Source organism: Carya illinoinensis, chromosome 1 (genome assembly GCF_018687715.1).
Source record: "Carya illinoinensis cultivar Pawnee chromosome 1, C.illinoinensisPawnee_v1, whole genome shotgun sequence".
NCBI lineage: Eukaryota > Viridiplantae > Streptophyta > Magnoliopsida > Fagales > Juglandaceae > Carya > Carya illinoinensis.
Window position 1 is genome coordinate 41,398,845 of NC_056752.1, and position 26,076 is coordinate 41,424,920.

Below are 26,076 nucleotides of genomic sequence, written 5' to 3' on the forward strand. Positions count from 1 at the left end.
ATTCCTGTTCTCCTGCGTAGTTTTCCTGTACAAATGGAGTCCCTTGGTTATGGGGCTCATCCCAATTCCATTTGGTTATAACCAAACATGCCCAATAGTCCATTGGATACTTGCTTGACAGTTGGGCTCAAATGGGCTGGCCCATAAAAGCTGTACGAAGGCTAGAATTTAGTCATGGTTAGGGTCCATTTCTCAGATAACCTCCACAATTCATTTGCCATCAATATTTTATTATCATTTTGCAATGCAAAAACAGGTGAAAATGGCCGAAGACAAGCCCACGATATCATTGGTATGAATTTGGAACAAAACGTCATTTTAGAAGAACCCAGGTTGAGAAATTAAGGTGCATACATACCAAGTAACATGCATATAATCTATCAAATCTATTCATGATGGTGCACAAGTATTCCATCTGCTATTCTACATGCCTGGGCATGTACGACCCCTCACTTCAAGATCCCTTATTTACAACAAATCTGCTCTAAACAATCTAGAAGGGAAAAATGTTCGCTACATGTGGATTAACTAATTCCCTGTGAATCCCCTCCCGAATGCCTGCAGATTATGTTGAACCAATCAACTTTAAACATTCAGTGCCAGCTTCTGAGCAGCTAGAGCTTCAGCCTCCAGTGTTGGTTCCCATAATATTGTAGTTTCTGCCAGTAGCGAGGTCACAATATAAGGGTCCATGTTTGAAGCTGGACGCCGATCTTCCAAGTACCCTAGCACAATAATAGATAACATCAAAAGGTTTAGCAATCAAAGCAGAGATGATATCAGAATCCAAAGTGGGGAAAAGAAATCGATGGACAGTCAGAAAGCAAATGATGACAACAAAATGGGGCAAGAGCATTGGGAATTTGAAATAATCATATGACTGAGCGAAGATAAATGCATAAAATAATGCCTTTTCAGTACTTACAATATATTGATAGCATCTTTATTTTAGTTTCAGTAATAGTCTAGTCATGTATGCTTTTTATATATTTGTTTTCTATTTTAGCCTATAACTCAGGTTGAACAGGACATCCATAATCATAGTTTCAGCGTCGCTTAAGGAATTGCAACCCTTGGTCTTCTTTGGACTTAGAATACAATAGAAGTTGAATATGAAATTATCTTCTGTTTTTGTCCCTATCGTTTAATTGGAGCCTTAAAGAAAATTGCTGCAGTACTGCTGAAGCGGTACCTTTGCCTTGCTTCTCAGTTTCACGTCCAACACGGATGGAGCATCCACGATTAGCCACTCCCTGCAGATTGAGATTTTAAGATATTTTATAAACAGAAAAACAAAGCGTATTTCTCAATTCTCTAATTGTTTTAAGTTTATAAGAAATAGATTGGAGAAGAATTTACCCAAGAAAATGTGTTAATGCTGGCTGTTTCATGCTTTCCAGTTAACCTTCTCTCATTTCCTTCTCCATAGGCACTGATATGCTCTTTATGGCGAAGTGACAGATTCAAAATTGCCTTCTTTATAACTTCAAAGCCTCCACCCTCCCTCATGCTCTTTGTACTGCGGGCCAACAAGGAATCAATAATATATCAGGATTAGCATGCTTTCCATGTATACATGGCAAAGATTTAACTTTATAATATCCTGTCCCTCTCCTTCCCGCTTATGGGCCTGAAGAGAGGAGATACAAGACAAAGCAAAAACAGATAGCACCAAACTAAAAACGGGAGGGAAACAAAGCTAGCAGATCAAGTACCTGTAATTTGTGTGGCATCCTGCACCGTTCCAATCACCCTGGCAATGCACAGACATTTTAAACAGTTTATCTAACAGATTCTTTTAAGTAAGGAGTACTGTGTAAGAGAGGTTTATTACCTCTATTGGTTTTGGATCGAGGGAGAGAACGACACCAGCTTGTTCAGTAATTCTCTGTAAGACAGGACAAACAAGAAATGAGTAACTCGATGATAGAACAGCTCTGCCTGCATAGACTAACGCAAGGATAATTCTTCCCCAGCCCATTAACTACATGTTTGATATCTGATTCAGTCTTTAAGTAAATTATGAGGGTTGTGATTGTGAATCATTTGATAGAATTTGGTAGAATTTATTAAATTAGTTGCTCTATCTTGTACCACTTTTCGATTATGACAAGACCCACCTTGGGGTTGGGGAGGACAGGGGAGCTCAGTTTGAGCTGTAAAGAATAAGGATAGAAAGTATTTTGTAAATGATATCATGGACCATACCTGTTAGCTAAGAGCAATAAAAGTAGCAGATGGGACAAAACCTGCCTGTAAGGCTGTAAGTCTGACATTGTTAACTAAATGAAAATTCCTTAGCACAGCAGTTTTTAAATTTTGTTGTCTGAGCATGGGCAGAACTGAACTTCTTGGGGTGTTATAAGTGGCGTGCACTTTATGTGCCCAATGTTCTGAATAGATCATTTATGTTCCTTTTTTTCATAATCTTTCTCATTGAAGTGGCTTCTACAGTCTTCTTTTTTCTTTTCTTTTCTTTTCTTTCTTTTTTTTTTTTTTTTTTTTTTCTTTTGTGGATAAAAATAATTAAAATGGCTTCTACAGTCTTTGTACACCCAAAAGTAAAAAGGAAAGGATTACCTCAAGAATGTATCTGGAACACCATATATGATCTCCAGCTTCAATTCCCACACTAGGTCCTACTTGATACTCCCACTGCAACCCAATCATAAAAATCAACAGTAAGAAAGATTACATGATTTCATACACGAGACAAGCTAGAGGAGGATGAGAGGTGAACCTGGCCAGGCATAACCTCCCCATTTGTACCACTGATGTTAATTCCAGCATATAAGCAAGCTTTGTAATGGGCATCTGATATGTCACGGCCAAATGATTTGTCTGCACCAGCACCACAGTAGTAAGGACCCTGAAACAAACATAAAAAGTATCATATAGATTCATGTCATAATAAAAACCAGATTAAATTTACAGAATCCCGTAATCATACTCTTCACAATACAAATTGATAGTACCTGAGGACCAGGATAGCCTCCAACAGGCCAACCTAATGGCCATTTCACATTTTGTTGTAGTAAGGTGTACTCTTGCTCTATTCCATACCTGACGTATTAATCGGTAATCATCACAATATTTTCCATTTATATATCTATTTCACTGCCTAAAATGCATATGAGCATGGTATCTATCCACCATGAATTATCCTAAACAAAGTCTTGTTTGTGTCTAATCATTGTTCAATGAAAAATGCCATATGCCAATATCCATTGTTGCATTTCGTAATCAGGGTTAGTAACACTAAAAAGTATATGTATGGCTGTATATCAGGTCTTCTCAACATGGTAGTGTGGATGCAATCTGTCTCTTTCATACACTGGCATTTGGATTGTAAAGCATTGGACGCTAAACTCTTTTTTGGTGACGAGCATGGGAAGCTAAATTTATGACTACAATAATGAGAATAGACTGACCATGGAACTTCGTTTGCGACCTTCTTGTTAGCGAAGATCTCAGCAGCCCTGTGGCGTTTGTTTGTTGGGATAGGCTCACCTGCCGGTGTGTACGCATCACAAATTACCTTTTGAAAGCACAAGACATAAGATATCAATCGAAATGAAACAAATCCAGAGTTGAAGTTGGTCTAAAATTGGAATACACTATCTTTGAAGTAACTAGGTACTTACCAAGATGTTGTTACCACCACGAAAAGGGTCCTTAAAGATCGCTTGAGGGCTGGAGGAAATATTAGGTCAAGCCAATGGTATAATAAATACATACATAAAAGAGATTCATTTTGTTTCTAAGATCTTACTATAGGATTACTTCACTATCTTCACCCGGAGCTTGACCAGTACTTGATCCATCATAGTTCCACTTAGGAAGCTCAGATGGATGTTCAACAGGCTTGGAAATTGTCTGAAAATTTGAAAATAATTTGCCGAGAATACTAACATTCAACATTTAAACTAATGAAGAAAAAAAGAAGAAACATTGAGAAGATTGCAAGCTTGCATTCTCTTTTTCATCACATCATTAACATTATCATACCCTTGACTTGCTACGCAGGTCAATTCCGGACCCTCCAATCCTGTTGCAAAATGACATGACATTATTTTAAATGTTACGGGGTGCTCACACAGATTTAGTCAACCAGAAGTTGCTCACAAACGTATGTTAGAAAAATATATGTACCAAATATATTCAGCAATGACTCTGTCAGTATATGGAGTGAGGTCCAAATTTAGTAGTTTTTCTATTCTGTTGACAGTGCTGTTCTCCGACTTCATGGAAAAAACCCGAAACTTAGCTGAGCTTTTAGATGACCCTTTCTTGTTTTGTTTCAACAACAGAGAACCCCACATCTTTGCTGTCGTAGGACTAGCATTTGCAGGGTTCTTTGTTATTCCCATCTGCCATTGCGTAGTGGGTGCCAAGATATGTGCCATTTTCAGCTGCTTCCAACAGAAAATGAAACAGCTATGGATTCAGATCGAAAGGTTTTAAAGATACAAAAAATCCAATAACCAAAACAGATTAGAAGGAAACACGTTATATTTGTTTGGCAACCATTATTGAGTGGTGAAATGTCAAGTAACATGGTTCTCATCACATGTCACCAAATTGAAATTTCCATTTCTCACTGAAACAATCACCTGTTCCAAGTCCTAACCAAAACCATCATGGCACATTCAGATGAAATGTCATGAAAAATGAATGCCTAACAACTAAAAATTTTATGCACCCTTGCTCTCTTTTTCCTGCCATCGATTTTTTGGTATCATCAGTTATAATCATGGTGCATTGCACAGACGTGAATCTTATACATTAAAATTAAATGCATTTGAGTTAAATAAGAAGTTTAGGAAAAACTCGCTATAAAGCAAAAAAAATGAAATAGAAAATATAAAATAAAACAGGACATTTGTCAAGGACAAGTTGAAGGAAAATTATAATGAACAAATATGAAGTTCTACATTACATAGTTGACTTTGTAGACATTTATCATGCATGGTCTATCTTATACATTGGCATATACCCAACCATGCCTTAAGGGGCCCAGCTCTGCTTAGAAATCCTATATACAACACTCACACATACACACATCTATCAATGAGTCTACAAATATGTATTCATACACATCTATATATATACACATCAATATATATATATGTAAAGGCCAGTGCTAGCTTGCCGCCCAGCTTTGACCGCCAGGTGTGCTCACTAGCACAAATCTCTTTTTTCATTTTTTTCATTTTACATTTTTTTAACATATTTAAATATTTTTTTAAAAAAAATACTAATATATTAAAAATCACTTCCTTAATCATTAAGTAAAAAAATTAAAAAAGATTAAATACATGAGCTGTCAAAATAAGTGGGCAAACTGCATACTAGCATTTTTCCATATGTAAATATATAGTAATATAAAGATGGATACAATTGTCAAAACTTGAGAAAATTGTTAAACCAGTAGTGATTACAGTCCCACTAGCTGGCCTCAGGCACTCATTGGATAACGTATTATACATTTTGTCTTGCTCTAACGATGCTGACTTAAAGATACTTGTGAATAAACTACTACTGAAGAAGAAAAAGAACAAATGTAGACTTGCACAAATTGTGCAGTGCTAAACTTGGCGACCAATTCGCCAGATTCTGGCAAGTATGATACCATATGTGTCAGACATTGCTACCTGGGTCTCTGACAAACACCAGCAGCCCATTACTTCATTAAAACAATGCATCTGACTTGTACAGAGCAAAGTTGTCAAGGACAAGGTAAAGAGACAGACAAAGAACTTACATCAGGAATGGCGGATGGCCGGTGGGTTTTGCCGGAATTACCTTGAGGGAAGATACACAGAGGGAGAGTGATGACCCGGTTCGCTTGTTCGGTGGGGAAGCCTTGTAATGGGTGTTTAATACGCAAAAGATTTGTTGGCTTTCCGTATGCAGATAGGGGTGTTTTACGATTGGTGGAAAATGGTTGGTAGAGAGAAACTAACAGATGCTTGGATTATAATGACAATTTTTCGTTTAAATTTATGTTTGAATTTTGTAAGGATTAAACTGAAAGATAACGTTATGTATTAGTTATTAAATATTTGATATGTTCTTTATAAACAAATATATATTTATTATGTTCGAAAATTTATACCAACTGTTGTGAATAATATATATATATATATATTGCTAGAGTTTTGCTACGTACTTTCTCGTTTAAATTTATGTTTGAATTTTTTAAGGATTAAACTGAAAGATAACGTTATATATTATTTATTAAATATTTGATATGTTCTTTATAAAAAAAATATATATTTATTATGTTCGAAAATTTATACCAACTGTTGTGAATAATATATATATATATATATTGCTGAGTTTTGCTACGTACAAATAAAGTTGCGTATTAATTTACATATTAATACCGATTTTTTCATATTCAAAATTTAAATTAGCATTGTTTTCAATAAAATCTATTTTTTGACCAACTGTATTAGATTAATACACATATTAATACATAATTATACTTGTAACTAAATTTTTTTATATTATTATAGAAAGTGATAACTCAATATGGAATACCGAAAATTAGGGAATTGGTGGTTGATGCAAATGTGTAAACTTTACAACTCGGCCAAAAATTTCAAAAATAAAAACGATATCTATTGTTAAGTTATTTCTTTTCCTTAACTTAAATAATAATATTTAATTTAAAATTTTTCAATTTTAAAATGATTATATTATATAAGTATTTTATTATGCGTGTTATCTATACTTATAAGTAAAATTTTTCTTTAAGATGATGCTACATGGACTGATAAACCCTCCCAATAATCAACAGATAAGTGCATTTCAGATTTTTTTTCTTTTTTTATTTATTTTTAAATATCGTTAAATATTTTTTTATTATAAAAATACATAAACTCAATAATATTTCTTTACTTAATCATTAAAAAAAAATTATAAACAAAAATAAAAATCATCAAATCATCGACAATCCGTTCATACAGCATTTTTCTTTTCTTTATTATTTGTATTATCTTTTTGCTTGGTGGGACAAATGCTTGATTTTGATAGCGAGCTTTTCTCATTTTTATTATTATTTTCATTCGTATTTATATTTAAACACATTTTAATTAGATCATAAAATATTGGACAGTGTTATGTCCACCACTTCCAACACTCCCACCTTTAGGCATAATTGGTCTCTAAATAAAAAATTGCAGCGATAACACCAAGTGTAAGAACTAATAGTGAGAGTATCATTTTTTTAAGATATTACCATTCACAAATCTATTTAAATCATTTTAACGTCTAAACGGAACTGAATGATTGCATTGGTGAGTATGACATTTCTTTTGCACTTTTAACGGCAGTTGGAGGAGGAATCTTTGTTTGGGATGAGAATTTCTCTTCCTTATCGCGTGTTCGTTTTACAAAAAAAAAAAAAAAATCATGATGTGATAAGTAATTTATTTAGTTGGTTTGAGATTTTTCTTTATCAAATAGATCTTTAGATCTTTGATAGTTGTGTTTTGTATTCATGATATGATACTGTCTATCTGTAATTAGTTATGATATGTTAGGTCCGATTTGGATAGTGGGTTGAGTTGAAATGAAAGTTTAAAATATTACTTTTTAATATTATTATTATTTTGAAATTTAGAAAAATTAAATTATTTATTATATTTTAAGTTGAAAGTTGAAAAAATTGTAATGATTAGATAAAATGAATTGAGTTAAGTTGGATTAGGCTTGGTAACCAAACGCTGCCTCGATATAGTTGGAAACCTAAGTTCTCCCTCCTCGATGGGTTTATAGGTTTCTTAACATATTAGCATATTTTTTTATTCAATAAATATTACATACAGTCATAAGTTATGCAAGTATGTATATTTTAAAAAATAATAATAATAAAATTTATTATTTAAAAATTAATTTTTTATTTAGATTCTATATTTATTTATTTTAAAAAAAAAAGTGTGCATCACTTGTGAACTATTATTATAAATATAATTTATCTTCTTTATTTTTATGAATGGGGCTTGTTTGGGAGTGTCCCTCTCCAATCGATTTCAAGGGTTTGTATTGGGGTTGTCAGCCTTGTTCATTGCCAAATCACGCCTTTAGTGATTATCATGGCCCATATTGGAATTATCTTTTAGGGAAAATTTGGATAGTGAATTGAGATGAGATAAGTTAAAAGTTAAATAAAATATTATTTTAATATAATTTTTGTTTAAAGATGTGAAAAAATTAAATTATTTATTATATTTTATTTAAAAATTTGAAAAATTTATAATAATTAAATGAGATAAAAATGGATGAATTGTAATGATTAGTGTGTTTGGGGCCCGCTTGTGATTATCCCCTTTTAATCCCATAAATCAATTTAGATTTTAAAATTCTTATTAGAATCTAAAATGGGAAAAATGTAAACATATAATTTTTTTTTTATACAAATGAGTGGAGGGTTTCGAATCTAGGTTTTCATTTTGAGAAACGGATTATATGCTATCAGACTCTTAACTTGTGTAAATATATAATCTTTAAGTGTAATGCTATACACACCACCATCTCACTTTCACCTCACTATATAAGATGTAACATATTTTTCACTATTGGATGATAAAAAATTATTTAATAAATGATCATCTAATAGTGATAAATGTGTCACATATTATATAATGGGATAAAAATGAAATGGTGATATAATGTATAGAATTTTCCAATCTTTAAACAGTAATATAGGATTAAAAAAATATTATAGCAATGAATGCAGGTTTAAGTTCTAATCATATTGATGGCAGTCACAAATGCAAAAATTCGAGCTTTTGTCGCAACAAAAATTTATGGTAATTAAACTTATAAAACACATTTAGGTCCTGATTAGATGTTAAATTGAGTTAAATTGAATTTTTTATGAATAATAATGAGTTGAGATGATTGAGTGAGAAACTCACTTAAGACGAGTTTAGATGTATTTAAATATTAAGATGATTTAGATATATTTATGGAAAGTTAAAAAATATTATGAATCCTGTGTGTAAATAATTTTTGAGTTGAAAAATATTGTGGATATCACGTGTAAAGAGATTTTGAGTTAAAATGAGTTGAATGATTTAATAATTGAGTGTTTGAATATTAGATTTAATTTAAAATTAAATTGAATTAAGTTGATCTCAGTTTAATCTAATTTCCAAATAAGGCCTAAGGCTCGCAAGTTTGTTGAAAGCTTGATGCATGCGTTTGGTAACGCTCAAAGAAGTGAATTTTCCAATCTAAAAACATTGGGTCCAAATTAGAGTCTAAAGAGCATAGAGTACAATTCCAATTCAAAATAGATGCTTTAGACAAGGAGACTATATGCACTAAGAAATATATATATATATATATATATATAAAGAGAAATGTTACAGTCACTAATAAATTTTGTAAATATAATATTATAAATTGACATGATTTAATGTAATCTGTTATATCAACTTTATAATAAAAATAATTTTATAATTTAACGAATTATATTAAATTTACCACATCAGTTTGTGAGATTAATTTTATATAATCTTTTTATAATTAAAATATTTCTCCTAACAAAATATGCTTCGCGGTCTTGAAGACAAAAACCTTTGTGGCAATAAGGTTCATATTTGAGAAGTGAGATGAGTGGTTATCAAAGTCAAAGCAGATCCAAAATTTATCAAGAAAATGAAAAAAAGAAAAGAGTAGTTAGCACTGTTTTAAATATCGTATTGGCTACTGGTCCAGTATAGGTATTATACCTATTTTATATTGGCTCATATACCGGTCGTACCGGCCAATATTTTGACTTGTACCTGTGATTTTTCGGTCTTTACCTATTTATTTATTATTATTATTTTTTTCATTTCTTTAAATCTTAAGCTCATTTTTTAATCTTTAATTCATATCAGATTATTTATAATTTATATATATATGTATTTATATATAATTTATTTATATATAAATTATTATTTTAAAATATAATTTATATATATAATTTATTTATATATCGATTATTTTAAAAAAATATCAATATCAAAATATTATTTTAATCATTACATTATTTGATATGATATTCAAAATTTTGGTAGTTAGCAAAGAAGTAGAGGAGGAAATGAATGGTCTTTGGATGAGGCGCGGGCTGTGGCTGTCTATTATCTGAGAGGCAGCGAGCGTGAATGGTCTTTGTTGCTGACACAACCTGATTTTGGTGCTACTTTTACATCCTTAAAGTTGTAAGAAAGCAATCTTCTATTCTTTTGTCGACTTCTTGTTTGCTTTATCTGCTACTACGCTTCCTCCAACTTTCAAAGCGATGAGCCTACCTTTTACTTTAAACAGACAAATTGAACAATAATGGTATCCTTTCCATCTCTTTCACGTTTTTTTATTCTACGTTCCTATCTATGTTTGATCTTTTTATTTTCTTTGATTTAGGGTAGGTTTGGAGAATTTTTAATTTTAGATGAAAGTTTAAAATATTATTTTTTTAATAATAATATTATTTTATTATTTAAAAAAATTAAATTATTTATTATATTTTATTTAAAATTTTTAAAAAATTATAATAATAAAATAAGATAAGATGAATTTTATCTTTCATCTCACTTGTCTACCTTACCTTAGTTTGGTCTTGATTCGGATAGTTGGGTTCAGTCTGGTGGGGTCCCAGGGCCCATTAAGATTATGCTTAAATTCCCACCATCCCACCACCACTAGACCCAGTGCAAACCCAACAGGGCCAACACACATTTTGCTGCAAAGTCGTGACAACAACGAGTTAATTTTAATTTAGTTAAATAAGTTAATTCCTTCACTCATTAATTTTGTATGAAATCCATGTCTAAATGTGCATATGAATCGATTATATCTCATATATTTAATTAAAAAATCAGACCTATTCAGATATTTTAATTTTATATAAATTTATCACTCAGATAAAAACATTAAAATAGTATTAAAAGATTAAATTTAGAAATCACTTAATAAGATATATCAAATCTATTTTATAATAAAAATAATTTATATCATGTATCTTATTAATTTGTAATTTTTATTTTATAATATAATATATTTTTTTATTAAGAAGAAATATTATAGTCACAAATATATATAATAAAATTAAAATAATTTTATCTAATAAGAATAATTTTAAACTATAATATATTATATTACATATATTCATATCGATTTATAAATTTAGAGAAAAAAATAAGAATACTATTAATATTGTTTTTTTTTTTTTTTATCATTTTGTTTTTGTTTACAAGCAAAGAAACATGTATTGGGAACACCACCAACAAAGGCCGGTTCACCTTCGCCTTCTTTTCGTTTTGTTGGTTTGTTTAAAGAAACAAACAAACCACTACCCATCAAGAACCTTCTCTCTCTTTTTCTTGTTCTGCATCTTCCTCTCCCTTGTATCGTAGAAAAGAGATTGCACAAGAAAGCACTCGTATATTTCAATATCATATTCCACGAAAATACTAGGAGAACAGCTCAGACAAAGCTAGAGGAGGAGATCCTTGTGTACTTTTGAATCCATGGAACAACTCGTCAACTTTATCATTCGGCCACCCAGGTAACAGACCCAATACCTCCGCTCATCTTGTTTCTCTTTGTTTCTGATAAGTTTTTTGTAATTTTGTTGTTGAAGTTGTAAATGGGATTTGAACTTTTTTTTTTGATAAATAAAACAATGAGGTTAAATGGGATTTGAACTTATAAAAAAAAAAGTTGTAAATGGGATTTGGTTTTTTGTTCCGTTGGTTGCTGAGAAAAAGGTGAGGAAGTAATAATAATTGAAGATATTTATTTGGGTATCTGAGTATGGGATGCTAGGAAAACGAAACGCTGCACAAATTTAAGCCCGATTCAACAATTGGAAACTGGCACAGTAAAATTGAGTTGTAGCCCACTTTCTGTTTCCTTATTTTCTATGTATGTGTGGAAAGAAGCAAAAAGTAGAGCATAGGATTCAAGTTTTACTTAATTATCTTAGCTGCCAACTAAGAGGGTTTTTTTTATTTTTTATTTATTTTTTATTTTTGGTGTTTGTGCAGGGAGTCGCTGCATTAAGATCCATTTATTATTTATTTGATGCATACAAAATCTGAGATCTTTTGAAGATATCATTTAATTTTTTATTTTTGGATCATTTAAATTTTTTGTTAGACCATTTAAGTTCTAGTTCTTATTTATTTCTGTGGTTAATGTCAAAAAAAATCCTCAACCATATACGCTTGTGAGGTTCACATGGCTATTCGCTGTGACTGTAATCCTACGAATTTATGAGCTATCATCTGATTTGATTCAACAACACCAAGATTTTAAATATAATAGTTGTTATGTTTATAACCAGTTTTTGAATCAAGTTACAGACTATTCTGCTGGCAGATAATCATGTCGAATATCAATAAGTCATAGTCAGCTTTAAGTGTGTTGTTTTTTTTTTTTTTTTTGCATCTAAAATGAGATGGTTTATATTACTGACAATGATTACAGTATTTACCTATAAAATAATTACCCATAAAAAATAATGATTAGAGTATTTGAAAAGAATCCTCAGTTTTTGGGTTGAAATTTGAGAACTGGGAAACTTTGAGGCACATACTCAAAGGCACACATTTCAGTCTGTGAAGCACTCAAAAGAAGCAAAAATATGGCAATGATGTGAGTTAAGCACAAGACTCCATTTATCAAGATACCCTCTCACAAGTTCATGTGATTATAATTTTTTACCAATAAAAAAATATAATCACATGAACTTGTGAGAAGATACTTTGGGAAATTAAAGTTATTAATATCTGAACTCTGTCGCCCAAGCAAGTTATTTGTGTTTTGGGCTTAAAGTTTTGAACTTTGCTTAAGTAGTTGAAATGATTACGGGTCTTTCCCTTACGGGGCTGCAGAGCTGAATATGACCCAAAAGATGATTTATTAGATCAAGAGTTCATGCTGAAAGGGAAGTGGTATCAGAGGAAAGATGTAGAGGTAAGGATCCATTCCTAGTTTTACCTGTGAAAAAAAAGATCTAATCTTACTTTACTGCTTAATTTTTGAAGGAGCACAACCATAGCCACCTGAAGGATTCAAACCTGTTCATAATCTTAAAATTAAAAAGAAAAAAGTCTTTGATGTATGCTTATAACTGTGTTAGGTTTGCATATTCATGAAATTTTCAAGAAAGGTTTGCTAGCTTTTAAAATCTAAGATCTTTTATGAAATGATGTTATGAACTTTGCAAGATCTGGTAGCTTTTAAAATCCAGAAGATTCTGTGGCTAGAGATTACCTAGCAATACTTACAATCTTACAAGACTATAACTTTAATCAAGGAAAATGATTTTTATGGTGTCATGGTGTGTATTGTATCAATTTCATTGTGTAAAGGAGGAAGAGAAGGATAAAGGCCTTTTGTCCATCGACATTGTGAAGCCATTTAACTGCCTACACTTAATGGGTCAATGGACTGGCTTGTAAGGGTAGCCTTAGAAGGCTCACACAATTAAACTCTTTGCTAAGTATACTTGCTATATCACCCTATGACAGTGTAGTTGTTACTCTGGTTTTGTTACTGTTTTTATTTATTTATTTAATTTTTTAATTCTTCGATACTTTTATTTTGCACATCCTTTGATGAACTTTAAGAATCCCAGGCTTTTGTCAGCCTTTCATTTTAGGGGTTTTGAAATTTTGCAGGTTAAAAACAGTCGGGGGGATATTCTTCAGTGCAGTCATTATGCGCCTATTGTTACTCCCGAAGGAAAGCCTTTGCCCTGTGTGATATACTGCCATGGGAACAGGTGAATCTGTGCCTGAGAAATATGGTTGCTTGGGATGATTTAAAGGATTTTTTTTTTTCAGTTATAGATTCTACAGTTGTTCTTGTGGAATTTTAAACCCTTTTTCATAAGTAGGATAATTTTAATAATGATTAAAAAGGTGCTATCCAAGTACACAAGGCATATATTTGTAGATATGCCTAGCTAAAAAGTCTACTCCTTCAACCCCCTACCTTTGTAAATCGCAGAATTGGGTTTGGTCCATTCCAGCAGCCATTTTCCTTTTATTTTTCAGTGTTGGGCATGTTCTGGGTTGGTTTTGAAGTGGCTCTTACTTGGGCTGGGTTCAACCTACAATATAGTAGTTGAGGTACATGTGGGTCACATTCTTATAATTGGAGAGAACGGTGTTATGAATAGTTTGATATAGAAAACTCTGGCATAGAAGGGTCTTATTCTGATTGAATGACAGTTTCTCTCCCTTGTATCATATGTGCCACTACAAGAATCCTGTTACAGAAACATGAGAAGTGCTTCACACGTGACAGACACGTTGCTGAATAGCTCTAGAAGATATCTTTCTGCAACATATAAAATTTGAACTTTAATACAGCAATATATCTGCAGCTTTCTTGGGATACCATTATTAGAACTGGATGATGGACCGTAGAAAACCTGAAACTTCTAGCTTATTTTCATCTTTTTGTATGCCTAGCCTTCTCTATCAAGATTGACAGCATTTAACTTTTCAAGAGTTTCTTATTCAAATTCTTCAGCTATTTGATTATTTAATCTTATTTGACTAGTTCTTTATTTTCTTGGCAGTGGGTGCAGGGCTGATGCCAGTGAAGCTGCGATAATTTTGCTGCCATCGAACATTTCAGTTTTCACTCTTGATTTCTCTGGATCTGGACTCTCTGGAGGAGAGCATGTCACCCTGGGGTGGAATGAAGTAAGTCACTGAATAACCAATATGAAGATATTTGCCGTACAGATAAACCTTAACAACGATAGTCTACTCTTATTTGTGTTCAATCCACATTTTTACCATTTGTATTCCATACAACACCATTAATTCTTCTGCTTTTTGGAGTTAGAAGGTAAACTAGATATAAAAGGGCTTGCAACCTTCAGGGAAGTGAACACTCGCTGTTTTTTTATTCGAAAATTGAGAAACTAACATTAAGTCAAATGTTTAAATACACTGGTGTTTATTCATGCATGGTCTCATGTTCACATGGAGTCTTTTCAATATGTTTTCTGCTTTTTATCAAGAAACCCAATGTCTTTTTAGTCTTTCAGTTAAATCCATATTTTGCAGGATCATACAAGAAAGAGACACTCATAGCCACAGGGTGTTACAAGTCAGCCACACAAGATTGCATGTCATCTAACTCTACTCAATAAAGCCTTTATTGGCTATAGAAGTCCTTTTCTGAACCTATGCGATTTTTCATCTTAATCTTCTCAGCCTTATCAAATGCATATTCTCCATTAATTTATGGCCTTATTCTTTCTTGCTACGTCTATTCATGTTATCTTTGACCCACTTTTAGTTCTAAAATAATTACACACCGGTGCATCTGTATGCCTTTGTTGCACATAACTTAACTATCTGGGCTAACTTCCCTGCACAATTCGACACATATTTATGCATCTATTTTTCATTACCTATGTTGTATATTTATATGAGTTCTCATATTTATTCATCAGAGTTCTGTGTATGCATTAGAGCACTGCTCTTCATCATGTAATTTCTGTCTGATGTTGTGTACTGTCTTTCAGAAGGATGATCTCAGGTCTGTGGTTGAATATCTGCGGGCTGATGGTAATATCTCTTTGATAGGCTTGTGGGGCCGTTCAATGGGTGCTGTTACTAGGTTTTTCCCATGCACTCTGTCTTCCTTTAATCTCATGTGTACAGAAATTAGAACATATAAGTCTTCTTTACTTTACCAGGAGGGAAAGGGCGTTCATTGACTGTATATAGCAGTTTGATTCGTTGTTACTTAACCCTTTTTTTCTTTAATGTCTTATAGTTAATTGGCTGCTAATTTCTTTAGCACTATAAGTTTTTGGGTGAAGAGGGATGGGAATATTTGTAATGTTTTGCCTTAGTTCTGTTTTGCTTTAGCTTGTATTTAGGTGTACTCACTTGTATACTTCCTGTGTACTTGGGCTATGCCTATTTACTTGGAATAAATTCTCTTATTATCTATAAAAAAAAAAGTTAGTTGGCTGCTAAAAATCAAGAGAATTATGCGATTATATATATTTTTTATATATGTAAAAGAGATTTTATTAATACTAATGGAGGAATAGGCATACGCTGGACGGACATATACAACTATGGGGTCTAAATGTAGAAATAGACACCAAGAATGTATATAATATATAATTATATATACATCCTACCAGATCAATGTGAATCTCTTACCACCAGAACAAGCATGTACTGTTTGAGATGAACCAACCTATTGGACCTTCTTTGATCTGATTTGATCTATTCTTGAGTTGAGTCTGTTGAATTGTGACATTATTTCATATAAAAGCCTTAAATGAACTAAGATCAGCTGTGGTTGAGGCTTTTAAAAAAGGAAATCTGGTGGTTGTAAACTTTACTTGGCAGCTTGGATAAAAATCACAAAGAACCGTGGGGTCTAAATGTTGCATCTGCATGATTGTTGCCGCCAAATAAGATAGGAGGATGGCACTAACATGTCTGCTGGTAGGAGTGTATGGCAGGTTTCTGCTGAGGGAGTGAATTGAAGTGGAAATTTTGAGAAAGATTACAATTGGTATTTTTAACAATTTTCACTTCATAAATATGTTATTTTTTAGTTTAATAGCTTATTTTCAAACGAGTATTATGATATTAATGTTTTAATTTCAAGAATCAATGGTTTAAAATCCATGTAAAATTTTAATTTTACTTTTCAAAAATGAATTCCTTGCATCTCTAGAGAATCATGGCTAGGTGTTGGTCTTGTATATGTCCGTGCACTTGGCTATGCCTATTTTGGCATGGATATTATATTTTGTGTCCCTGAACTATCACCAATTTTCCAGTTTGCACCTAAACTATCATGTTGTCAATCATGCCCTAAACTACTAAATCCTGACAATTTACAACCTCTGTCAAGATTTGACCATTACAATTGTGCCACATGTGCTATTTTTCACTGATATTAATGGTCGGATTGGATCTATAGATTGAGGGTGCCTACTGACAGTTTTTGTTGTTTAGAGTACAAATTGACAAGGTGGTGGTAGATTTTTTTTATAGGAAAAAATAACTTTATTTTTAATAGGTAGATTTGGGGTCCAAAATGTAGTTTTCTCATATATATACATATATTATAGCTGTAGTAGCTGTATATTCCAACTTAAGTTTTCTATAGCTGTATTTATATGATTTTCTATAATAGTTGTGAAATACCACCAAGTTTTTCAAACTCTTGTATGCCTGAGATCGAGTACTCAAAGAACTGACAGTTTGTGGTGGGTACCAGCTAGAAAAGGTACATTTTCTGTTTGTTCCTTTTATAAGTCCCTCGCCCATCCCTAGTACAATCACTTTCTATGGAGAAGGATTTGGAAAAATAAGGCGCCTCCCAAGGCAGTATTATTTTCGCTTGGACAGCTTCTTTGGGCAAGATTTTGACTGTATAATTTATGGAAGCGCCGGGTGGTTGTTGTGGACTGGTGCTGTATGTGCTGAAAGAGTGGTGAGACTGTGGATCATCTTCTACTGCATTGTGAGGTCGCTAGAGCGTTATGGGACGATGTCTTCAGAAGATTAGAGTTATCCTGGGTTATGCCTGCTATTGTGGTCGAGCTTCTGGCCAGCTGGAAGAATCTGGGTGGTATTCCACAAATCACAGCTGTGTGGAAGATGATTTCTATTTGTATTCTATGGTGCCTATGGAAGGAATGGAAGGTTTGGACTTTTGAAGATAAGGAGCGCTCACTGCTCAGTGAAGGAGATTAGATTCTTCTTAACCCTAAGAGGTTGGCCCAAGTAGTGAAGGCCTTGGTTTTGGGGTATCACTTACTTCAAGGTCCAAGGTTCAACACTTCATAGGTGCAAACAATCATTTAGGGCCACACCCCATGGTGAAAAGTCAGCGATTTAACCAGTTCTGTATGGAGAAACTTATGAGGGTACGGTGCACGAGACCGGGGTTTACTCTGCAGGGATGGGTCCGAAGGGCCTTGCCTTGGAGAGGTTCCCTGAAATCAAAGAAAAGAAAAAAAAAAAAAAGAAAAAGAAAAAAAGATTAGATTGTTCTTTGTTAAAACTTTGTTCCTATGGGCTAAAGCTGTAGATTTCAATTGCCTAGACTTTCATAATTTTCTTGTTTCCATTTCTTCCTCCTAACTAGGTGTTACCTCTTGTATACCCCATGTGTACTTAGGTTATGCTTATTCTTATTAATACAATCTTTTACTTATCAAAAACTAAAAAAAAAAAAAAAATACCACCATAAGTTTATGGATTTTTTTGAAGGTAGTGCTGTTGTCAGTTATGCCTAATAATAGTTGATGGTGCCTTAGCTTGACTGTTTGCTCTAGTGGTTAGTTAATAGGTCCTTCTGGTTTTTTATCAGACATTGATGATATAAACTTATTTTTCACAGCCTAATGTATGGAGCTGAGGACCCTTCCATAGCTGGAATGGTTTTGGATAGTCCCTTCTCAGACCTAGTTGACCTGATGATGGAACTGGTAGATACCTACAAGATCCGTTTACCCAAGTTCACTGTAAGTAAATTCATCACTCATCCTTTTATTGGCATCAAGGAACTATTATATACTCATATGCTGGGGCACAATTGTAAAACCCCTTTCTCTGCTTGGTTTGAGGCAGCTTTGGTTATGATGTATCTTTATGATCTGTAGATACCAAAGTTTATTTGGTGGAATTGTACCTTCAACTTTATTAGGTCTGGGTTTTCTCAAATAGCGAAACTTTCTACCAAACTCAGTAACTTTACTAACATTTAGAGTAAATCATTTCCACTAAAATACTTGGAAAATGACTTTCATAACTTGGCTGCCTTTCCTCGCTTGCTTTTTGTGAAATTTTCCATCAAATTCAGTCTGAATATTTGTTAACATATTTACCGAATGGAACCTTAAGTTATGAGATCATCCTATATGAATATGTTCTATTAAATGGGGTTTGAATACTAAATATGCATCAGGCACTCATAAACATCTTTGGGTTATTTAAGACATTCAGTTGTATCTTTTTCTGATCGAGTATATTGCTGTAATCATTGCCTTATTTGCTGTCACCCTGAATTTCACGATTTTGACTGTTTACTTTGATTAATGGTTGGGAGCACAATTGCATAAATATTTCGAAGGACTGTTATCACCTTTGCTTTTTTCCTCTTTGCTAATTCTAGGTGAAGTTTGCAATCCAATACATGCGAAGAGCTATTCAGAAAAAGGCAAAGTTTGACATAACGGACCTGAACACCATTAAGGTTTAGTCTTATCAATGATTTTACTTTTTTTTTTGGGTTGTATTTCTGGTCCATTACTTTGAATAAAAGCACTGTGGAGGATTTATGGTTTTTGTTTCATATCATCGAGTGATGTTCAAGCTTAATGTGCAACAAACTTTCGGGATAGTTGCCATGCTTGGTTAAAGACAGCTTGCTCATTTTGAGGATAGCGAAATCTGACTATACAGCAATTATGGAATAAGCCTCACCCACGAGATGATTTACTAGGACCAGTTCAGGGTGTTAATAGTAAAAGAGGGATGCTACTCATCATTCCACACCACACACCTTTTATAAAATATTTTGAAATATATATTTTTATTTTATTTTATTCATGTTAAATTAATTGTGTTGTTCTACTCATCCTCAATACACTACATACTTATTATGGAAAAAAGGAAAAAAAAAAAAATTAAAAAAGTTATGGTGTGTGGTGTGAGGGATGATGAGTAGAATTTTTCATTTGTTGGATGCCACCTAATGTCAAGAAGCACTTGTTTATGCATAAAACTTTCAAAACCTGTCCATGTATTTTGTCAGTTGAGCTTCCTTGTTGTTTAATTTTTGGACACGAGCTAGCTAGTTTTAGCCTTAGGGCTCATTTGGGTAGTGAGATGAGATAAAAAAATTTTGAATAGTAGTAAGATAGTTTATGACCAGTAGTGAGATACGTTGAGTATTTTTTAGGTTTTGGGAAAAGAGGGAAAAAGTTGAATAAAAAGTATTATAAAGTAAAAATATTGTTAGAATATATATTTATAATATAATTTTTGTTTTGGGATTTGAAAATGTTGAATTGTTTTTATTTTTTGTTTGAAAGTTTGGGAAAGTTGTAATTATTAGTTTGAAAAAGTTGTAATGATTAGTTTGAAAATTTTGTATTTACTCCTTTTGATATATAAAATATTTTTACTTATAAAACAAAAAAAAAAATGTATTTAAATTATGTTTGGGAAGGAGATGAGATGAGATGAGATTGAGAATTTTGGGATGCGATTATTTCCAAACAAGCTCTTGGACTCAACCTGCTATTGTTCTCGTGGTTGTGTAACTAATTTATTTTCTTTAATTTGCATGAATAATTGTTGAACTAGGAAAGAGAATTAATTTTAGGGAATGCAAAGTTTTTAAGAAGCATGTGTGAGAAGTTTACGTATATTCATGATGTCAGAAAATGAATGACCCTGTTCAGCATTTATTTCTTGTTGTTTACTCTTATTGACAAAAGTGTTCGACTATTGCTCTTCACTATAGGTGGCAAATTCTTGCTTCGTCCCTGTTTTACTAGGGCATGCCATTGATGATGATTTCATACGCCCCCACCATTCAGATCGTATATTTGAGGCATATATGGTAATTATCATTCATATCATCATGTTGGTATGCATGATATTTGTAAGTATTTGTATAAAATTTGGCAGACATGCTTCATTATCTGCATGCTGCGTGTAATTTGGTGTTTTCAATTTTGATTAGTGTTTTGTTCTCGATGAGAAATTCATGGCTTTGGAAGGTTAAACATAAGAAGCCCCCTCCCCTTTGAAGATTAACACCTGACCTTTTGTCTCGGTTCAGTTAGGAAGTCCCTATGCACTGTTGAGCCACACTCATTATTAGGCTGTAACGTTTTAATTTCATGATCGTTTCTGCCTTTGTATCCCCAACATATGCTCTAGTAATCTTCTAAATTTCCTATTGCAAGAGAGCCTTTAGACCTCCTACCTTTGGTTTTCATACTGAATTCACTAGATGTCTCTACATTTATTTTCTAGAATTAGCGTGAGATGCCTGGATCTCCTTTCTGGTATCTAGGCATATGTTTTTTTGAGAAAATGGTATCTAGGCATATGTAGTTTGCCATTCCATGCATTGTTTGCTGTCAGGCTTCTCTTTTAATGCATTTCTTTTTCAAAAATTCTATGTGCAGTCATTTTTGTGCACTCTTTTGTGCACTCCAGTGATATGATTGGTTGGATATTAAAAAAAAATTAATCCAGCCAATCATATCAGTGGAGTGCGCAGGGAGTACGCAAAAGTAACTGTATGTAGCATTGCTCTTTCTTTTTTACAGGGAGACAAAAACATTATCAAGTTTGAGGGGGACCATAACTCTCCACGTCCACAGTTCTACTTTGATTCTATAAATATATTTTTCCACAATGTTTTGCAACCTCCAGAGGATGAACTAGCTGGAGCATTTTTTGATCCCATGGATGATTACTTTGGTAAGGTAAAAGCTGATAGATCTGGTTGTAATTTTTTATTTTATTCAAGCAGCCAGCTTTCATAATAACAACCCTTCATAAAACCTTCAGGGCGGTTGGAGAAATGTACATGGAGTTGACTATGACCATAAATCTTCAACTACATCTAAAGGCAAGACTCAAGTACCTAATCTTCTTTGCTTTTATTTTTTGATAAGTAAATCTTCTTTGCTTCTCAAATACTGATGACTTTTAGGATCTTTATTCAGTAATCACTCTTTTTTCTGTCTCATTGATTTCTTATTTGCAGAACCAGCAACAAGCAGCACGGCAGATGCCATTAAAAACCTCCGTACGAGAAGACCTATGAGCAGGACAGAGGTTAGTGATTGGTTGGTTTGGTGTTTAGATGTCAAATTGATACCCAATACAAAAAGGCCGACCAGAAATTACTTCTTTCAAACCTGTTATCATCAAATTTATTCTATATCAATAGGAGTGTGTGCTGCATGCCCAATTTGCATGGAACAATTTTCTGGATCCCGCTCCACTCATTCTCTTCCTCTTTGTCCCTTTATCTCTTCACAACCACACAGTTGCCCACGCACATGTACACACAGGAAATCTGGCAGGGAAAAAATTAGGTTGACATTCTCTTCTTCTTTCTTTTTGGGGATTGGGGATTCTGAGATTGACTTGACTAACCCCAAAATATATGGTACTTCTGATACTTCAGCCGTATTGACTCAAATGTAGTTTTGTAAAATTGTCTATTTACGGTTTCTTTTACTTCACTCAGGTTCCTTCTAATTTCCCTTCTAAAGATGATAAATCTGAAGATGAGGTATCTTCTTTACATCTCTTGTTTCACCGTTTATATATTAAATTTTCTTCCATTGAGTTTGTCCCTCCCATAGATAGCGGCTTTTGAGCCACATATGTGATACAATAATCCTCTACTTACGGAAAAGGAAGAGGACGATTTTGAAAAGTAAAAGATAAAAAGTATGGAAGCAATATAGAATAAAATTATTAATACAAATACAAATAAAGGGACACTGTCAGTTACAACACATGATTCTTTGCAGCAGGATGAAAAAATGGATGATGAGCATTGCCCATCATCATCTGAAATGATTAGCTTTGAATTTTCCAATGGCCGTCCTTGTGGCCCCCATGTTCCAACTACTTCAGATGACGATCAATATGTGGAATATCCACTTGATGACTTGACAGGTTTTCCGTCCAATGTGGAGGAGGAAGAAAGAGTGAGTCAAATTACACATTTTCGCATCATCTAAATCCAAAATGTTTTCCATGAAATTGTTGCTTTGAGTTGACCTTAGACATGTCCAAAACTTTCAGATGCTTATGGAAGCAGTGATGGAATCATTAAAAGACTTGGAAATGAGACATCCCCAGGAAGGAGAACTGCCTATCGATAGCTCCAGTTCTATAAAGCCTTTATATAGAGATGACCAGGATGCTTCTCCTACAGATCGTTGTGGGTCCTCAGAGACACAACTCAATTCCAATCCAGTCGAGCATTGTGAACTGTCAAAAACAGAATCCACTTCCACTTCGGTCTTCAATGCCCAGAAATTGGCATCTGAGCAGCCATCTCCTGATACGAGTGTGACTGCGGGACATGCAATTGATGCTTCTTCATCTGGCATGGAAAATGGAAGCACAGGAACTTCTGCTCGTAGCGATACTTCAGCAAGCATACAGAGCTCATTGGATGCGGACATGTCAGCCAATACAAAAGCCACATTGACTGTTGAACGTAGCCCGGCAGGCAATGTTATGGATGGTTTAATGCGTCGTTGGGATTTCAACTTTTTCCGAAACAGCAATAATCGATGAGATGAAAAGATTTTTTCTTCTTTTTTCGTGCAAAATCTGATAAATGAATGTCGTGTACCTAAGCATCGAGAGACAGGAATTGTAGCTTGTAATTGCTTCCTATAAAAAGAAAGGAAAAAAGAAATGTGCTTTGTGTGTGTGTGTAAGAAGGCTAATATTTTTCCTTCACATTATGTTACACTGATCTACATTTATGATTAAAGAATAGCAAAAATGATTGTTTTTATTTCCATGTATGAAATGATCTTTCAATTCCAGTTATAAAAATTGACATTTGGCTATTGATTTTATTCCTTTGATTTTATTCAAGCGAGAAATTGTATGTTTTACTCGAACTATCATTTATTTTTCATTTTCAAGTCAACGTTAAGTATGCATAAAAATAAAGAATAAAAAAAAAAAAAACAAAAAAAGGAAGTGAGTCCCAAGTCTATGCTGAAGTGTAAATAGAAGGCATTTTGCTGTTACATGCTACAGATGTGCGCATGCGACAAAGCCAAGGAACATATTCTGCTTGATCTTTAGCCGTGTAATGGTTCCCTTTGTTGTTGTGGCTCGGGTTGAGGTGCCACTGATCATTGACGTGCTTTCTCAATTAAATGCATACAATAAGTAAATCATTCAGAACTACTTGAACTAGTAGAAATGGAGATCCATGCGTGGTATGATTTTGTTGTGTTTTAACGCTCATGATGCTCTCTGACTTTAGATTTTCTACTTTTTTTTTTCTTATGAATGAATGAATGTGTTGTGAGTAAGCGTCGATGTGTTCAGTTAGATGAACAATTTTGCAGCTGCTGAACTTTTACTAATTTCCCGGGGACTAATTGCCTTGTATCTGGGGTTCTGCTTTGTCTTGCCTTACAGGGTACAGAGGAAGAACTTGGAAGGTATTTTAAACTAACGGATCATGTGAATTAATACTTTACTCATACTGTGAGCCAGCTTGACAAGCCTTTCTTGATAACAATACTGAGTCTGTGTGTTAAAAAAAACTCTAAGCTATTATATGTACCGTCCTTTTCTCTTAAAAAAAATCATTAGCTAATGCAGTAATATGCATGTGTGTGGAAATCATGTTTATGCTCTTGAAAGATAAAGTATATTTGGGTACAAGGAAGTCTTCTACCGTCTGTACATTGCACCAGATCGATATAGCCCCTTTTGTCTCTGCTACTCTTTTTTTAGCGAGCTTTTGACATGGTAGAATGGCAAGCAAGTCATGCAAGTGATGTCAAATTGATGGATGGAAGATATCTAATGATCTTATCTGGATTCTCTTGAGTTCTATTGTTAGGTTTGAAAACTCTTATGTCTCTTAAACATTGTATTTTCCCATTATGGCTTGTTTACCAATTCGAAGTCTGAGATCGTGGAAATTCTTACATATTGCCAATTGTTGGTTTAACAGGGCAAAGAATTATTTTAAGAGAACGGAGTAGAACAGTTCGTGCAGGGGTAATCTAAAAATTATTGGCTGAACTTAGGGGTGTAACCGGTCCGGTTCGGTCCGGTTTTATATAAAATCTAGGACCGAACCGGTAGGCACCGGTTTTGCATTTTTCAAAATCGATTACGCACCGATTTTCCTCCTAAACCAGTATTCCGGTCTGGTTTTTCGGTTTTAATAAAATACAAATTTTTTTATAAAAATTCTGTTTAAAAGAAAAAAATGATTTAAAAAATTCTGTTTACCATTTACAAAAATCTGCTTTGCAAAAAAAAATCTGCTATGTAAAAAAATTCTGCTATAAAAAATCTGGTTTATAAAAAAAAAAAATCTGCTATGTAAAAAATTATAATATAAAAAATCTGTTTTATAAAAAAAATATGTTATATAAACAAAATTCGCTATATAAAAACTGCTATAAAACAAAAACTAAAATAAGAAATCTAGTGTAAAAAAAAAAATCTGCTATAATCCTATATTAGACTATTAGTATTAGTATATATATATTAGTATTAGTTATAGTTATATAATATATTAGACAATATAATAGTATTAATATTAGACTATTAGTATAGCTATATGTTAGTGTTAGTTTTGATGATTTAGTATAACTATATTAGTATGAGTATAACTATAATCTATATTAGAATATTAGTATTAGTATATATGTGATTATTTTTTATGTGATTAAAAATTATATATAATATAAAATATATCATATATAATATTAATATATAAATAGTACCGGTCCGGTCCAAAACTAACCGAAACCGAAACCGGACCGGTTCCGGCCAGTTTTTCATTTATGAAAACCGGTTCCGAACCGAACCGGTTCAAAAACGGCACAGCCGGTCCGGTTTGGTTTGGTCCGAGCCGGTTTTCTGGTTTACCGGTTTTTTTTTTACACCCCTAGCTGAACTTTTGGTGAATATAGAATGAGGCTGCCACTTCTTGGAGATGCATGCAACGTGATAGTGCTGAGTTGTAGAAAATGGAAAATAGATTAGGTATTAGGTCAGAAATTTCTTGGCAGCGCAAATTATTCCAAGTTGTTCTTCAATTTGTTGGGAAAAGGAACGAGTGACAATAAAACTCATATTAGCAGCATGAGATTGGAATTTTACTGTCCATGTGTAGCTGTTGTATTTATCCTCTAGTGCCCTTGATTTTCTGTTATCTTTGATTGGTTGCTCCACACTAAAAAGAGTAAGTAAAAGTTTAGGCCGGTTCAAGTCTGCACCAAAAAAAAGGAAACTCCAATGCCATTTTGGC

At 33.2% G+C, this 26,076-nt stretch overlaps 2 protein-coding genes across 8 annotated transcripts; one reads left to right on the forward strand and one right to left on the reverse strand.

Annotated features, from left to right (window-relative positions):
• Positions 1-257: 257 nt before the first annotated feature.
• Positions 258-5,977, reverse strand: LOC122274449 (glutamine synthetase leaf isozyme, chloroplastic-like). Of its 3 annotated transcripts, none has more exons than XM_043083489.1 (14): positions 5,765-5,977; positions 4,126-4,412; positions 4,009-4,048; positions 3,773-3,876; positions 3,645-3,693; positions 3,432-3,538; positions 2,976-3,063; positions 2,741-2,869; positions 2,581-2,655; positions 1,835-1,888; positions 1,716-1,753; positions 1,360-1,519; positions 1,193-1,253; positions 258-725 (listed from the first exon to the last, which is right to left on the reverse strand). In XM_043083489.1, exons 2-14 carry the CDS (start codon positions 4,404-4,406, stop codon positions 586-588), a joined length of 1,326 nt encoding a protein of 441 aa, XP_042939423.1. In that variant the 5' UTR covers positions 4,407-4,412; positions 5,765-5,977; the 3' UTR covers positions 258-585. The 3 variants fall into 3 exon arrangements, with proteins under 3 accessions (XP_042939423.1, XP_042939425.1, XP_042939419.1); XM_043083491.1 differs by having other exon boundaries at positions 5,806-5,960; XM_043083485.1 differs by having other exon boundaries at positions 4,153-4,412; positions 5,765-5,925.
• Positions 5,978-11,281: 5,304 nt separating this feature from the next.
• On the forward strand, positions 11,282-23,580 carry LOC122274464. Of its 5 annotated transcripts, XM_043083506.1 has the most exons (15): positions 11,282-11,566; positions 12,048-12,657; positions 12,897-12,978; positions 13,686-13,789; positions 14,594-14,720; positions 15,554-15,648; positions 18,409-18,532; positions 19,183-19,263; positions 20,539-20,637; positions 21,356-21,514; positions 21,600-21,660; positions 21,799-21,869; positions 22,288-22,332; positions 22,577-22,756; positions 22,854-23,580. In XM_043083506.1, exons 2-15 carry the CDS (start codon positions 12,647-12,649, stop codon positions 23,352-23,354), a joined length of 1,740 nt encoding a protein of 579 aa, XP_042939440.1. In that variant the 5' UTR covers positions 11,282-11,566; positions 12,048-12,646; the 3' UTR covers positions 23,355-23,580. The 5 variants fall into 5 exon arrangements, with proteins under 5 accessions (XP_042939440.1, XP_042939437.1, XP_042939445.1 ...); XM_043083503.1 differs by lacking the exon at positions 12,048-12,657 and having other exon boundaries at positions 22,580-22,756; XM_043083500.1 differs by lacking the exon at positions 12,048-12,657 and having other exon boundaries at positions 11,283-11,566.
• The last annotated feature ends 2,496 nt before the right edge of the window (positions 23,581-26,076 follow it).

Excerpts from the sequence above, each read along its gene's own strand:
- LOC122274449 (XM_043083489.1), bottom strand. The coding sequence starts at position 4,406 with ATGGCACATATCTTGGCACCCACTACGCAATGGCAGATGGGAATAACA. Across the intron at positions 1,754-1,834 it reads TCGATCCAAAACCAATAGAG|GGTGATTGGAACGGTGCAGG; the intron begins GTAATAAACCTC and ends GTGCATTGCCAG. Across the intron at positions 1,520-1,715 it reads GGATGCCACACAAATTACAG|TACAAAGAGCATGAGGGAGG; the intron begins GTACTTGATCTG and ends GTTGGCCCGCAG.
- LOC122274464 (XM_043083500.1), top strand. The coding sequence starts at position 11,529 with ATGGAACAACTCGTCAACTTTATCATTCGGCCACCCAG. Across the intron at positions 22,333-22,576 it reads ATGATAAATCTGAAGATGAG|CAGGATGAAAAAATGGATGA; the intron begins GTATCTTCTTTA and ends GATTCTTTGCAG. Across the intron at positions 22,757-22,853 it reads ATGTGGAGGAGGAAGAAAGA|ATGCTTATGGAAGCAGTGAT; the intron begins GTGAGTCAAATT and ends CAAAACTTTCAG.